The sequence below is a fragment of the Petaurus breviceps genome, unplaced genomic scaffold, assembly GCF_028583685.1.
Source record: "Petaurus breviceps papuanus isolate PSGF00001 unplaced genomic scaffold, PetGlider_PUasm1.0 138, whole genome shotgun sequence".
NCBI lineage: Eukaryota > Metazoa > Chordata > Mammalia > Diprotodontia > Petauridae > Petaurus > Petaurus breviceps.
The window spans coordinates 22427386-22440900 of NW_027185694.1; the positions used below are offsets into that span (position 1 = coordinate 22427386).

General features: G+C 42.5%; 1 protein-coding gene across 2 annotated transcripts; it reads right to left on the reverse strand.

The window, feature by feature from the left end:
* Positions 1–493: 493 nt before the first annotated feature.
* On the reverse strand, positions 494–12947 carry MRPL28 (mitochondrial ribosomal protein L28). Of its 2 annotated transcripts, none has more exons than XM_069107847.1 (6): positions 12798–12947; positions 10861–11162; positions 9019–9171; positions 4386–4520; positions 3564–3650; positions 494–903 (listed from the first exon to the last, which is right to left on the reverse strand). In XM_069107847.1, exons 2-6 carry the CDS (start codon positions 11146–11148, stop codon positions 805–807), a joined length of 762 nt encoding a protein of 253 aa, XP_068963948.1. In that variant the 5' UTR covers positions 11149–11162; positions 12798–12947; the 3' UTR covers positions 494–804. The 2 variants fall into 2 exon arrangements, with proteins under 2 accessions (XP_068963948.1, XP_068963956.1); XM_069107855.1 differs by having other exon boundaries at positions 12758–12920.
* Positions 12948–13515: the final 568 nt, after the last annotated feature.

Genomic DNA, 13515 nt, shown 5'->3' on the forward strand with positions numbered 1-13515 from the left:
CACTGATCCTTAATGTAACAAGGACACAGGCTGTCTGGGAGGCAACAGTGGAAAACCATGGGATCCTAGTCCACAGAATCACACATTCCATCTAAACCTTCTCATCCTGTACACAAGGAACTGAGGCCCAGAGAGACTGTGACTTGCCAAGGTCACAAAGATAATAATTAGCAGAGCTAAGTTTCAAAACCAGGCCCTTTGGTTCAAATTCCAGGCCTCTTTCCACTGTATGTGCTTTTGTCAAACTGAAGATTCTATAGTTCTTTGAATTATAGAATTTTTACAACAAAAAAGGTTAGAAGTCATCAAATTAACCACTTTATGTAAAGGGCTTCCAAGAATGTCCACACTATCAGTCTCACATCAAGAGACTACAGGGTATGTGACAACTCCAGACAGTGGTTCTATTGCAGAAGACACTCACTAGCTTAATCCCTGGCAGAACTCTGGCATGTATGGGTGGCTAAAGGGGCACACTGGGACAGTAACCGGATCACTGGATGGGTTTGTTTATTGTTCTTCTGAATGACTGTGTCTCAGAAAAATAAAGGTATCGATTTCAAAGCATCAGCAGGAGCTCAGGAAACACTGTGATCTGGAGCTGGTCTGTCACTCCAGAGACAGGCCAGGAGCTCAGCTGGGCGGTCAGCAGGGGGTATTAAGAAAGTCTTCATATACTCTGCTTCCTAATTCCCCATGAAATATGCAGCAGTGGGTCTGTCTGTGATGGAAATGACGAGGAGGAGGAAGAAGAGGAAGGGGCCTCTTAATCAAACAGTCTGGTCTCTGGGAAGCTCCTGCCCACTAGGTTTTCCTTTGCATCACAGCTGGCTGCGAGAGTGCCTGGTCTTGAAGCTGCTGAATGAGTTCTTCCACATATACTTTGAACAGAGGGACAGGGTCCTGAAAAGGGGAAAAACAGTGGGTGAGGCTCCTGTAGAGCAGCTGACATAAGAGGATAGCTGAACCTAGTCCAAGGAGTCAGAAAAACACAAGTGGATGATGTTTCTCCCCTTCAGCCTCGGCAGCCACAATCCCACCTGCTGAAAATGTGACTGTCTGTCACCCCCACCAAAACTCATTAGCAGCTATGTTCCCCAGAAGACACTGCCCTTTGATGCCACAGTTTACCCCATGAAAACTCAAACCACGTTAGGAGGAGACTGAGCAGCAGGGCTCCTCTTTAGAGTCTGGAATCCTGTGAACGCTTTGGTAGCTTGAGATGGCTCTGGTGAGCAATGACCATGCTCCTAAGCTGGCAGCAATCTGCCCAGGTGGAGGAGCTCAACAGACTAAACAAGAGCTAGAAAACCCAGTCACTAACTGCTCCCAGATCTCTATCTGGAACTGGATTCAGCACCTCTCCTATCTGTAGGAGAGATGGAAAGCCAGTCTCCACCTGCAAACATCGCCCCCATCATCCTCCAAGGCCCTCCTCCTTCTCCATCCCCCACCCATACCTCTCCATTGTCTCATCTCCTAAGTCCCCCTCTTTTGCATTTATCATGTTCCAATTTGTGTTACATTTACTGGTAACATTTCATAGACATTTGTTAAGTACTTGTGCTATGTGCCAGGCACTGAGGATACAGAAACAATAATAAAATTCCTGACCTCAAGAAGTTTCCATTCCATGACCACAGCCAAGTAACTAGAAAACACATGCTAAGTTAATTCTAGGGGGAAGGATCAGGGCTGGCCTCCTACAGAAGGTGAAGGAGTACATTCCAGGCCTGGGGTGGGTATGGGGGCAGCTTGTACAAAGGCCCACATGCAGAGATGAATTGCTGTGGATGAAGGTGGTAAGAAGCCTGATTTGGTTGGAATAGACTGTGAATTAAGGGGAGAAACATTCAAGAAACTAAAAAACAGAGGTTGGAGACACTGTGAAGGGCTGTAAATGGCAAACAGGTAAATTTGTGCTTTATCCCAGAACAAACAAGGAGCCGCTGGAGCTTTCTGAGTGGGGAAACAACATTAACAGATGTGTTTTAGGAATATCATTTGGTGGCTCTATGGAGGACAGTTTGGAAGGGGGAAGAGGCCTGAGGCAGGGAGGCCAATTAGAAGGCTCTTGCAATAGTCCAATTAAGTGGTCCTCAGGGACCTGAACTAGGGTGGTGGGTACACAAATGGAGAGAAGGGGATGGCCTCAAGACTTTGTGAAGGCAGAATTCACAACACTTGGTAACTGACTGAATATGGGAAACGATGGGAAGGGAAGAACTGATGCTGATTTCTATGACCCAAACCTGGGTGACAGGGAAGCTAATGGTGACCAAAGGTAGGAAGATGAGAGGGTTTGAAGATGACCTGCTTTGGACCTACTGAATTTAAGATGCTTATTGAATATGCAGCTGGAAATATCAAAGACGCAATTGGTGATGCAGGCCTGGAGCTCATTTATTCCAATTAGACTGTAAGCCCTATGAGGGCAGGGATCTTGACTTTATCCCTTTAGGACCAGTTGGTAGCTGAGACAGCTTTCCTTCCATCTTTTCCTTCCATGTATCTGAACAAGTCCTCCCCTCTAACGTCTGTAAGAACAACCTGGGGCGGTGATGAGAGGACAAGACTGGGAGGGTGGAGGTCTGGATTCTAACACTTCACTGTACGATTGGACAAGTCACTGAGAAACATCTCAGCCTCAGTTTCCTCACCTATAAAATTACACTCCCTAACTCAAGAAGCTACTGCAAAGTGTTATATGAGTTGATATTATTTATCATCCTTCTTCCAAACCTAGCTTGGGTGCTGGCTCATTCAACAAATTTATTATTGAATGCCTACTTTTGCAAGCCACTATGCTAGATTATTTCCTGAAGCATTCCTTGACCCCTCCAACTGGAAGTGATCCATTCCTCTTTAAATCAGACCTCTACAATAGACCTAATCATTTTGTAATATCTACCATACTTATTTGTGCACATTCAATGCCTCTTACTCAACTATAAATTCCTTGAGGAGAGAGACCCTGTCGTTAATCTTAGTATTTCCCTCAGCACCCAGCACAAGGCAGTAAAAGGAAACCTTTAATTAAGTGCTTTGATGTCCAAATTATACATGATTCAAGGGTCTTAGGATGGGATCCTTGCTCTATACTCAGTATTTCTGTAACACTATCTAGACTGTACATGTTGTATAGTTTGACTTTTTTGCCTACTGTAAATAAACATGTTAAATTGATGTGTGAGTGGACTGAAGGGTAAGGAGGGTGGTCCCAACACAGGGAGGAACGGGAACTGTAGCACAGGGTCAGAGGGTGCAGCAAAGTCAATACCCAAGACCTGATAAAAGCTTTCTGTTGAGAAAGCAGGAAGGCTCCAGAACAGGAACTGGAACCTGGTCTGCTCCCGTTCCTTGGCCAGAATATGCATAGTTTTTCCATAGCTTCACTCCCCTCTTGCCCATCACTCCCACCCATAAGCTTGAGATGAGGATGCTTGATGCCCCACCCCCTCCCAAATCACCTCTCTTGTGTCCAATGCAAACAACTTGAAACAAAAGCTTAGACAACAGTGGATGCTGATCTTGGCCCTTCAAAGACTGTTCCTGATACTCACTTTTTCTTCCAGGAGCCTCTGTTTTTCCACTGCTTCCTCTAATGTCAGCCCAACCCATTCAGCCTCTTCTTCTGGGATCACAAAGTCCTATAGTATAAGGGGAAAAAAAGGGAAATACAGACAATTATCCTGTGAGGTAGGGTGGTAATCATAATAAAAATGATAGTTACCATTTAAACAGCACTTTAAGGTTCACAAAGTACTTTACAAACATAGTTGAAAGAGCACTGGGATAGGAGTTAGAAGAGCCGAGTTTGAATCTTGGCTCTGTCACTATCTAGCTGGATTACCTAAAGTAAGTCATTTCCTTTCTCTAAACCTCTTTTGTTTTGTTTTTGGAGGGCAGTTAGGGTTAGGTAACTTGCCCAACGTCACACAGCTAGTAAGTGTCTGAGGTCAGATTTGAACTCAGATCTTTCCTACTCCAGGGCCAGTGCTCTATTCACTGTGCCACCTAGCCACCCTTAAACCTGTTTTCTAATTTATAAAATGGAGATAAAAACAGTTATACTACCTACCTCATAGCTTATCATGAGGAAAGCATTTTACATACTATAAATCACCTGGCCCAAAGCAGGTGCTTACTTAATAAATTACATTTGTTGAACTGAATATAATTTTGATTATTCTAAATTACAGAAGAATATAATTATTAAGTTTACTGGAGCAGCCAGTTGTGCCAGAGGTTGTCAAAATAAAAGGGAACACCCATTTGAAGAAGAGTGAAGGAGGCCTCAGGCATATGGGGCTGGATGATCCTTAGATGAGTTAACTTAAATGGATGTGCAGAATTTAGCCAAAATAATCAGTTTGGCTGCTCACCTTGTATTTGTTATAAATAGCTTCTCTCTTTTCTGGATCATCTGGATGGAGCTGAGGGTCCCTCCGGGCAAGACGCAATAACATTCCTCGTTTCAAATCCATCCCAAACTTGGAGCACAGATCCTCCTTTGGAGTCTGGAGGTAAAGTTATACACATAAGTCAAGCACTAATCATGTAATTTAATTTGATTTTTCAATGTTCTTCAGGAATGCAAATGAAACGTCATCATCATAGAGCCTTTAACAGGTACCTGCTTCTGTAGTGAACAGAGCTAGGCCACATCCAGGCCTGATTCAGCCCTCCCACTCTCAATGTGGATGGTCAGGGTCTCTTACAGACAAGATGTGGGCCCACTTCACTTTTCTATGAGAGGAAAAATAAGTAAAAATACCAAAACTGAGGCCTAAAGGGATTAGACAAATAGTAGTTGCTCTAGTCTAGCATTCCTCAAACTTCTAGGTTAATCAAAGGGCTTTTTTCTTTTTTGCTTTTTGGAGGGGGGAAGGCAGAGCAATTGAGGTTAAGTGACTTGCCCAAGGTCACACAGCTAGTTAAGTAATAAGTGTCTGGGGCTGGATTTGAGCATCAGGTCCTCCTAACTCCAGGGCCGGTGCTCTAGTCCACTGAGCCACCTAGGAACCCAAATCAAGGGCTTTTCAGAACACCTACACACAGCCCCCTCTTCCATATACAAAGACACACATAAATAGTTTGCCCGAGTAAATCAGAATTATTTTGACATATTTAAATACATAATTTTTGAGAAGGATGCCGGGAGAGTAGATCACCAGCAGCTGTGGCGGTTTCCAGAATTATCAACCCATAAATGCCAAATACAATGTAAAAGGTCAGTGTGGACTTTGTGGGAACAGGGGGTCCAGGAGTGCGGTCCAGCCTCTGCCCCCAGAGGGAGAAGCAGCTGAGGTGTGGCCACCGCTGTGTGGCTGCTTCAGAGCTCCTGGCCTGCATATTGTAGGGGGACCAAGCAACCAGTCTGAGGGGTAATTGCTCTTGCTTTAACCTGCTTGGATCAGGATTGCTGTCTAGGGTGGAGGTCCTAGGGTACGTGACCAGTGAGCCAGAGCCTGTGGAAGCTTCGAAGAGGGCAGCCAACTAATAGCTCCGGCAGCTGAGAAAACCCCAGAGAGTTGGAACAAAGCTCTCCTCTCTGGAAGCAGAGCTCTACTGTGGCAAAAAGCTCAAAAGTCAAGTAATTGAGTGGCAATATGAGGAAGCAAAGGAAGCAAAGCAAGCACAGCAATCCGATTTTAGACTCTTATTTTGGGGACAAAAAGGATCAAAGCATGAAACGGGAGGAAGACAATGAAGTCAGAACTCCTGCACCAAAAGCTTCCAAGAAAAATACGAACAGGTTACAGGCCACAGAGGAGCTTCAGGAGGATTTTGAAAACAAATAAGAGCAGTGGAGGAAAAATTGGGAAGAGAAATGAGAACAAGGCAAGAAAATTATGAAAAGAGAGTCAACAGCCTGACTGAAGAAAATAACACCTTAAAAAACAGACTGACTCAAATGGCAAAAGAGGCTCAAAAAGGCAATGAGGAGAAGAATGCCTTAAAAAGCAGAATCTGCCTGTTGGAAAAAGAATCTCAAAAGCTCAATGAGGAGAATCATTCCTTCAGAATTAGATTGGAGCAAATGGAAGCTAATGACTTGATGAGAAATCAAGATGCTGTTAAACAGATCCAAACAAATGAAAGACTAGAAGGCAAGGTGAAATATCTCATGGAAAAAACCACTGACCTGGAAAACAGATCCAGGAGAGATAATTTAAAAATTATTGGACTACCTGAAAGCCACGATCAAAGGAAGAACCTAGAAATCATCCTCCGAGAAATTCTCAAGGAAAACTGCCCTGATGTTTTAGAACCAGAGGGCAAAATAGAGGTTGAAAGAATCCACCGATCACCTCCTGAAAAAGATCCCAAAAAGAAAACTCCTAGGGATATTATAGCCAGGTTCCAGAATTCCCAGATCAAGGAGAAAATATTACAAGCAGCCAGGAAGAAACAATTTGAATATTGTGGAAACACAATCAGGATAACCCAGGATCTGGCAGCTTCTACACTGAGGGATAGAAGGACTTGGAATATGATATTCCGGAGGTCAGAGGAGCTGGGATTAAAACCAAGAATCACCTACCCAGCAAAACTGAGTATCGTGTTTCAGGGGAAAATATGGTCATTCAGTGGAATAGAGGACTTACAAGCATTCTTGATGAAAAAACCAGAGTTGAATAGAAAATTTGACATTCAGATACAAGAAGCAAGGGAAGCATGAGAAGGTAAACAGGGAAAAGAAATCATAAGGAACTTATCAAAGTTGAACTATTTATATTCCTACATGGAAAAACAATAATTGTAACTTATGAAACTTTTCTCAGTATAAGAATAGTTGAAGAGAATATAAATGTATATATATATACACACACATATATATGTATACATACATATATATGTCAACATAGGAGGGTATATGGGTGTATGAATACACATGTGAGTGTGTGCATATATATGTACAGCTATACATAGAGAGAGGGCACATGACCAATTGAATAGGAAGGGATGATACTTAAAAGGTGAAATTAAGAGGTGAGAGAGGAATATAATGAGAGGAAATGGGGAGAGACAGAATGGGTAAATTATCTCATATAGAAGAGGTAAGGGAGGGGAAGAATAGGAAGGCAAAAGGGAATGGGTCAATCTTACTCTCACTGAATTTGGCTTAGGGAGGGAATCACATACACACTAAATAGGGTATCTCACCCTACAGGAGAGTAGGGAAAAAGGGGATGAGAGGAGGGATGATGGAGGGGAGGGCAGGTTGGAGGGGATGGAAGTTAGAAGCACACACTTTTTAAAGGGACAGTGTCAAAGTAGAGCACAGAGCAAGTCGGGGGTGGGATAGGATGGAGGGAAATATAGTCATTCTTTCACAATATACTGACTATGGAAATGTTTTGCGTAGCTACACATGTACAACCTATATTGAATTGCTTATCTTCCCAGTAAGGATGGGTGATGAAGGAGGAAGGGAAAGAATCAGGAATCCAAAGTTTTAAAATCAAATGTTTAAAAAAAATACATACATATATATATATATATAATATACTTATATATATATATATATATTTTTTTTTTTTTACATGCAACTGGGAAATAAGATATACAGGCATTGGGGTATAGAGATCTACCTTGCCCTACTAGAAAGTCAGAGAGGGTTTGGGGGAGGATATAAGAGGGAGCAGATTGGGGGAGGGGGTATACGGTAGGATCACTGTTTTGGGGTGGTGGGTAGGGAAAAGACGGGAAGAAAATTTGTAATTCAAAATCTTGTGGAAATGAATGATGTAAACTAAAAATAAACATAAAATTTAATTAAAAAAAATAAAAATGAAAATGTAATTTTTTGTGCTTTTTGAGTACAGATTCACATCAGTAATGGAAAATAAATTAATTTTTTGCAATTACAAATAAACACAATTTTTAATATTTAAAAAAAAATTGAGTTCCAAAATCTCTCCTTCTCTCCTCTATCCCCCTCATTAAGAAGGAAAGCAATTTGATATAAGTTATACATGTGAAATCATGCAAAATATAGGAAAATATCTTTAACTAAACATTCATTGGAGTAACTTTCATCCTAGACTAATCTATGGACCACTCAGTAAATTCTGGATCATATTCAGAAAATAAGGGAATTTGAGAGTGACCACGATGGTCATCTAGTTCAACCTGTACCTATTCAGGAACTCCTTCTACTATATCCTGGGATCTGAACATATTGCTATTTACACTCAACTTGAAGCCCTCTAGTGATAGAAAAGTCATCGCTACCCAAGGCAGTTCTAGTCCAATCTTTCCTTTTGGATTATGTGGACTGTTTGGAAGTGCTTCCTTATATCAGGCTGCAATCTGACTCTCTGCAACAATGTCTTAGTCCTGCCCTCTGATGCCAAGCAGAACAAGTTTAATTTGTGTAGGCTGCTCCCTATGAGAAAACCCTCTATCAATGAATATCAGGAACTATTCTGCAATTTATAGTCTTAGAAAGTTGCAATGGGGCACTTACAGTTTCAACAATTTGCCAATAGTCACACAGAGTCTGAACCTGAACCCAATTTGTCCTGACTCCAAGGGCAGTTCTCCACCCATCCCGCCAAGGGGGATAATAATGGAACCCATTTTCTAGACAACTGCTCAGAGGATTAAAGGCTCTTGAGACATAGAGCTCAAATTTTTCCATATGTTGTCCCCATCCCCCATCAACTCTTCTCTTTTCCAAGCTAAATACAGTTCTTTCAATTGGTCCTCATGTTGCATAGCTTCCAGTTCTCCCATCATCTAAGGTATGGTCCAGTTTTTCAACATCCTTCCTAAAAAGTGAATTGAATGCTATAATACAGGGTGGACACCGAGATTCCCAATTCCCCACAATCCTGCAAAGGATACTAAACATTAAATCTCTAGTTTAATGTCAAGCAGCTGCTGTGGCTGCCAATCTAACTTCAAACTAAGCACAGGCAGAATGAAGTTCTGTTCCTAATTTTGATCCTGCCTTTGAAACAAAAATTTGACTCTTCTTTTCCCCATTCCATGGTCCTGGGGCCTCACCTTGAGGATATAGAAATCAAATCCATAGGCTTCATCAATTAGATCCAGAGTTCTCATGGTAACCACTATTTTGAATTTCTTGTCCAGGATCTCACTGTAAAGCTCTCGTTCATATAGATGGGGCTTCCAAGTCTTTCTCACACGGCTTGAGAGCTGAAGGCAGAAAAAAAGTTTCTGAGTGAGCAAGCTGTTCCCACATAATCACTAATGCTCTTCCTGAAAGACAAGCAACATCTCCCTCCATAACCGCCAACACACACAGACTTTGTATTCCTTCCTTCCTTTCTTCAGTCGAGGTGCCCATCTGTACTCACTCGCCTCATCTCGCTCAAGGTTTGCTGTTTTCACTCTTCTCCTGTCTCCTGAAGTGTAGTTTTGTCATCCCTCCTGTTCTTTTAGTTCAACGGAAAAGCCTTAAAGGGCCACCAAGCACAAAAGCTTTTGGGTTCATCAGAGCCCAGGATATGGGATCTGTTTGAAAGAAGTTATGGATATCTAGTATATCTATTTATTATACAGACATACTATATACATGTATACATGCATATATATGTATAATATTATATCTATTTAATATATAGAAAGAAATATAGAGGGTCAGTTTAAAAAAGTTACCTTGCCAGTTATACTATATTAAACAGGGCCTGTTTTAACAGACTATGCTGTCAACCCAACCAGTTGTCACCTTTTTACTCTATATCCACTTAAAATATGGTCCTGGTCTACCTGCTTGACTCTTGCCATTTTCATCTCCATTCATATCTTGAACTCCTAGCTAGCTCGGCCTCAGAGTCAGTCTTATTTTGCCTTATCCTGGAGTTGATGTCCTTCTCTCAACACTAATGACCTTCAAAAAGTTCCATCTTACAAGAGACACATTAAACCCTGTATCATGGTTCACTGTTATTCACATTCCAAATAATTAAGCATGTACAAAGACTGGGAGACTACAGCTCATGTGATGTCTAAGGGCTAAGCTTATGCAAAAAAATGCCAAAGGACACAAGGAAGGGCAGGGGCAGTTTGGAAGTGACCAGTGGGGACATTCCTCTATATCATGTTATTATTGGCTCAGCAACAACTAAAAGCTGCTTGGCAGAACAGGGAGAAGGAAAGACAGGCTTACTCTTCTCTCTCTCCAGACCCTTCTAATATCTAAGAATTTGCCACTACCAAAGGGGGAAAGAAATGTCACTGGCTTTTCACTTTCCCACCACAGAGACAACCATGAAGCCATGGAAGGAGCACTTGCTGTAGAATCAGAAAACCAGAATCCAACTTCTCATTCCATCAATGATCCAAAATTAACAAAAGAAGTAATTTTCTTTCTCAGAATGTGTCTCCTTGTCTATAAAATGGGGACAATTGTATTTGCACCACCTACCTCCAACCTAATTAAACAAACATTTTATTAAGTCCCTAATGTGTGCAAGGCAACATATTAGGTGATGGGGATAAAAACACAGAAATGAAAAAGCTCACAGGGTCATAGTTAGGAAAATGCTTTATGGATCTCTAAATGAATATGAACTGTTATTAACAGCAATATTCTTTTTAAAAATTAAAAATTCTACTTTGAAAAATTAAGAATGTCATCAAAACAGTTACAATTTTTTATTTGTTTGCAGTTACAGCAATATTCAGTTAGCAGAACCATTATTTTCTGTTTCATTGAAGAAAACTGAAGATAACTTTGAGTTACATCTCCATAAATGACTGGAGCCACAGCATTAGGCACTTCATGGACTTGAGAAAAGCGGACCAGCTCCTTCTACTCTCTCCTGGGCTCATACTAGACCACTCTCACTAGCCATACCTCCTCCTCCCAACACACACACGTACCTTGTCATTGTTGGTGTATCTATAACCTGTGATCCAGCCCTCACCACCCCAGAGTCCCTTCTGGGATTCAGGGGGAAAGTAGAGTGGGATGGGAACATCCTGGACGAGCTCACGCTGTCCATTCTTTGGATTTATCTTGTACTTGACCCCATGAGGTTTATAATGGACTGCTGTGGGTTTCCCTTCATTCTGCAGTGACTTGAGGTAGTGTGCAGGCAGGCGAGAATAAATCCCCTGTCTCAGCTTCAGTGTATTCCAGAGTTTAACAGGGTACTTGTGCAACGGCATTAGGGGGAGAGTTACTGTGAAGGAAGAATATCCTAAATTATTTCTAGTACTATCACTCATATCACTAGTTATAACATCATGGACTTAGAGTTAGAAAGAACTTCAGACATCATCAAGTCAAAGGGCTCTCAACCTAAGATTTATAGATTCCCCAAGAGGTCTGGGGACAAAGTTCAGGGGGTCTATGGACTTGGATGTGAAAAAAATGACATCTTTATTTTCATTAACATCTAACTGAAATTTAGCATTTCTTTAAAAAAACCATTATTCTGAGAATGGATTCGTGGCACCAAAAAGGTTAAGAATCTTTGATTTAGTAGATCTCCTTTACAGCTAAAGAAAGATAATAAAGTGACTTTCCCAGAGTCACATGAATAACAAGTAGTCAGGCTAGGATGTGAACTTAGGTTCTTTCTAACTTAAAATCCAGTACTTTTTCCATGACATCAGTCTGCTTTACTATATAATTTTACCAGGTTTTTAAAAAACAACAACAAATTAGGGTTATCAATGACTAGGTAAAAAAGCAAACTGCCCAGATCTCTTGGAACCAGAAGGCAAAGGAGAATGACAAAGAATCCACCAATTACCTTCTGAAAGAATCGCCAAAAAAAAAAAAAATTCCTAGGAACATCAGAGGCAAAATCCAGAGCTTCTAGGCCAAAGAAAAATAAATAAATAAACAAAAAACAAAAAACCCAATGACTAGGTAAAGAGGGTAGTAGGAACCAGAGATCCAAGTTTGGGTAATATCTCCTACTAAAAGAATTTCAATTACTCTCTACCACCCTAAGAATACAGACTGAGCTTTTTTAGCTTGGCCTTTGAGGTCTTCCACAATTTCATGCCTATAGATCTCACAGTATAAATCTGGGTAAAACATACCCCCTCTCCAGTCCCATTTCTCAGTCTATTGCTTTTTTCCCTTGCAAAGTGAGGGGGTTAAAGCAGGTGACCTCTAAGGTCCTTTCCAGTGCTGACACTCTATAGTTTCTGGCTCTGCCATTTTATAAGCTTTCTAACTTTCCTGCATATCACTAGTTTATAATACCACTGTTGTAAACTGGACTATGCTCTGCCCCTTGAAGAGGCCTTGAGCTTTCTTTAACAGGTGACATTCTCCCTTATTTGTCAAGGGAAGGCAACCATGCAGTCCCAGATGAGTGGTCACATGACCATTCAGTTTTCTCACTAAAAGCTGGGAACTGTAACCATTGCCCCCTCCGCCTCTCACGGCGCTGTACAGGAAAGACTACAAACATTATATAAAAAATAAAAGAGCACGATATTATCGATGGGGGCGGGCGACTTTTACTTATTTATGTTTATTAAGGGATGGAGAAGCAAGATACTAGCTGGGCGAACGGAGGAGAATAACCCACTACCACCAAGGCCATGGTACCAAAGTGTCAGAGCTAGGAGAGAATCTTAGAGATCACTTCATGTTTACAGATCACAGGAAGCAGTGAAACAGCAAAAAAGATCTGAGTGTTTAGTTGGCAGAGCAAAGAATTGTCTAATTTGGGTAGTGACGGGAGGCTCACTACCTACAGACGCAGGGAGAGAGCTTTGAGTCCTGTGCTATACTCTTACCCCTCCCCCCTCGCACCTAGGAGCACCCGGTTTCTTCAATCCACAGAAGTCCTCACCTCGACTCAGAAGCGAGAAGGCAGCACCCAGGACGTCACCCCCGACCCCCAGTGACTCCCCCTGACACGCCAAACTCACAAGCACCGGCAGCTCGGAGGAAGCGGAAGTCCCCTCCCTTCTCTCTCTGTGATAGGCTGGTACATCTGTCCATCACCGTCGCGGGCCCCCCCCGCCCCTAGACCCCGCTGAGGATTGTGGGAAGTCTTACCTCAGTGGCTAGAGCTGGCGGGGCGGGGCGCGAAGAGGAGGTGGAGAGGCCCGCTTTAGAGGTGGGTGTGAGAGGCAGCTACCTGGCTCCGAGGAAGAGCGATTTCCCCTCCCCCACCCCTTCCCCTCCCCTAGAGCTCTAGGTGCAACCTCAGCTGCCTTCCGCGCCGCATCCATTCCCTCGCCGGGTTGAATGGACGGAGGCGCCACGCGCTCCCAGCAGGACTCAACAGGTCACACCCGACTCCTCCTTTTACAGGTTACAAGCCTGAGCTTGTTATAAGCCCGGCCGCCTGAGAGCAGCCTTCTAGTTCCCAAATCTAGTGACTTCTCACTTCTCAGTCCATCCTGACCTACAGTCATCACCTGAGCGCAGACCATCCCCACCCCGCTTTGGGGGTTTCAGATGCCCCTTACTCTGCTGGTTTTCCTACTTCTGCCCGCACATTTAATCTCCTTCGTGACTCTTTTACCACCACCTAATCACAGGCGGGATGTCTAACCTTGGGT

Bases quoted from the DNA above. Each gene is read 5' to 3' on its own strand.
- MRPL28 (XM_069107847.1), bottom strand. From the start codon at position 11,148: ATGCCGTTGCACAAGTACCCTGTTAAACTCTGGAATACACTGAAGCTG. The intron at 4,521-9,018 runs GTGAGGCCCCAG...CTTTACCTCCAG, and splicing joins TTGATTTCTATATCCTCAAG to ACTCCAAAGGAGGATCTGTG. The intron at 904-3,563 runs GTGAGTATCAGG...TCCCCTTTTCAG, and splicing joins AGAGGCTCCTGGAAGAAAAA to GACCCTGTCCCTCTGTTCAA.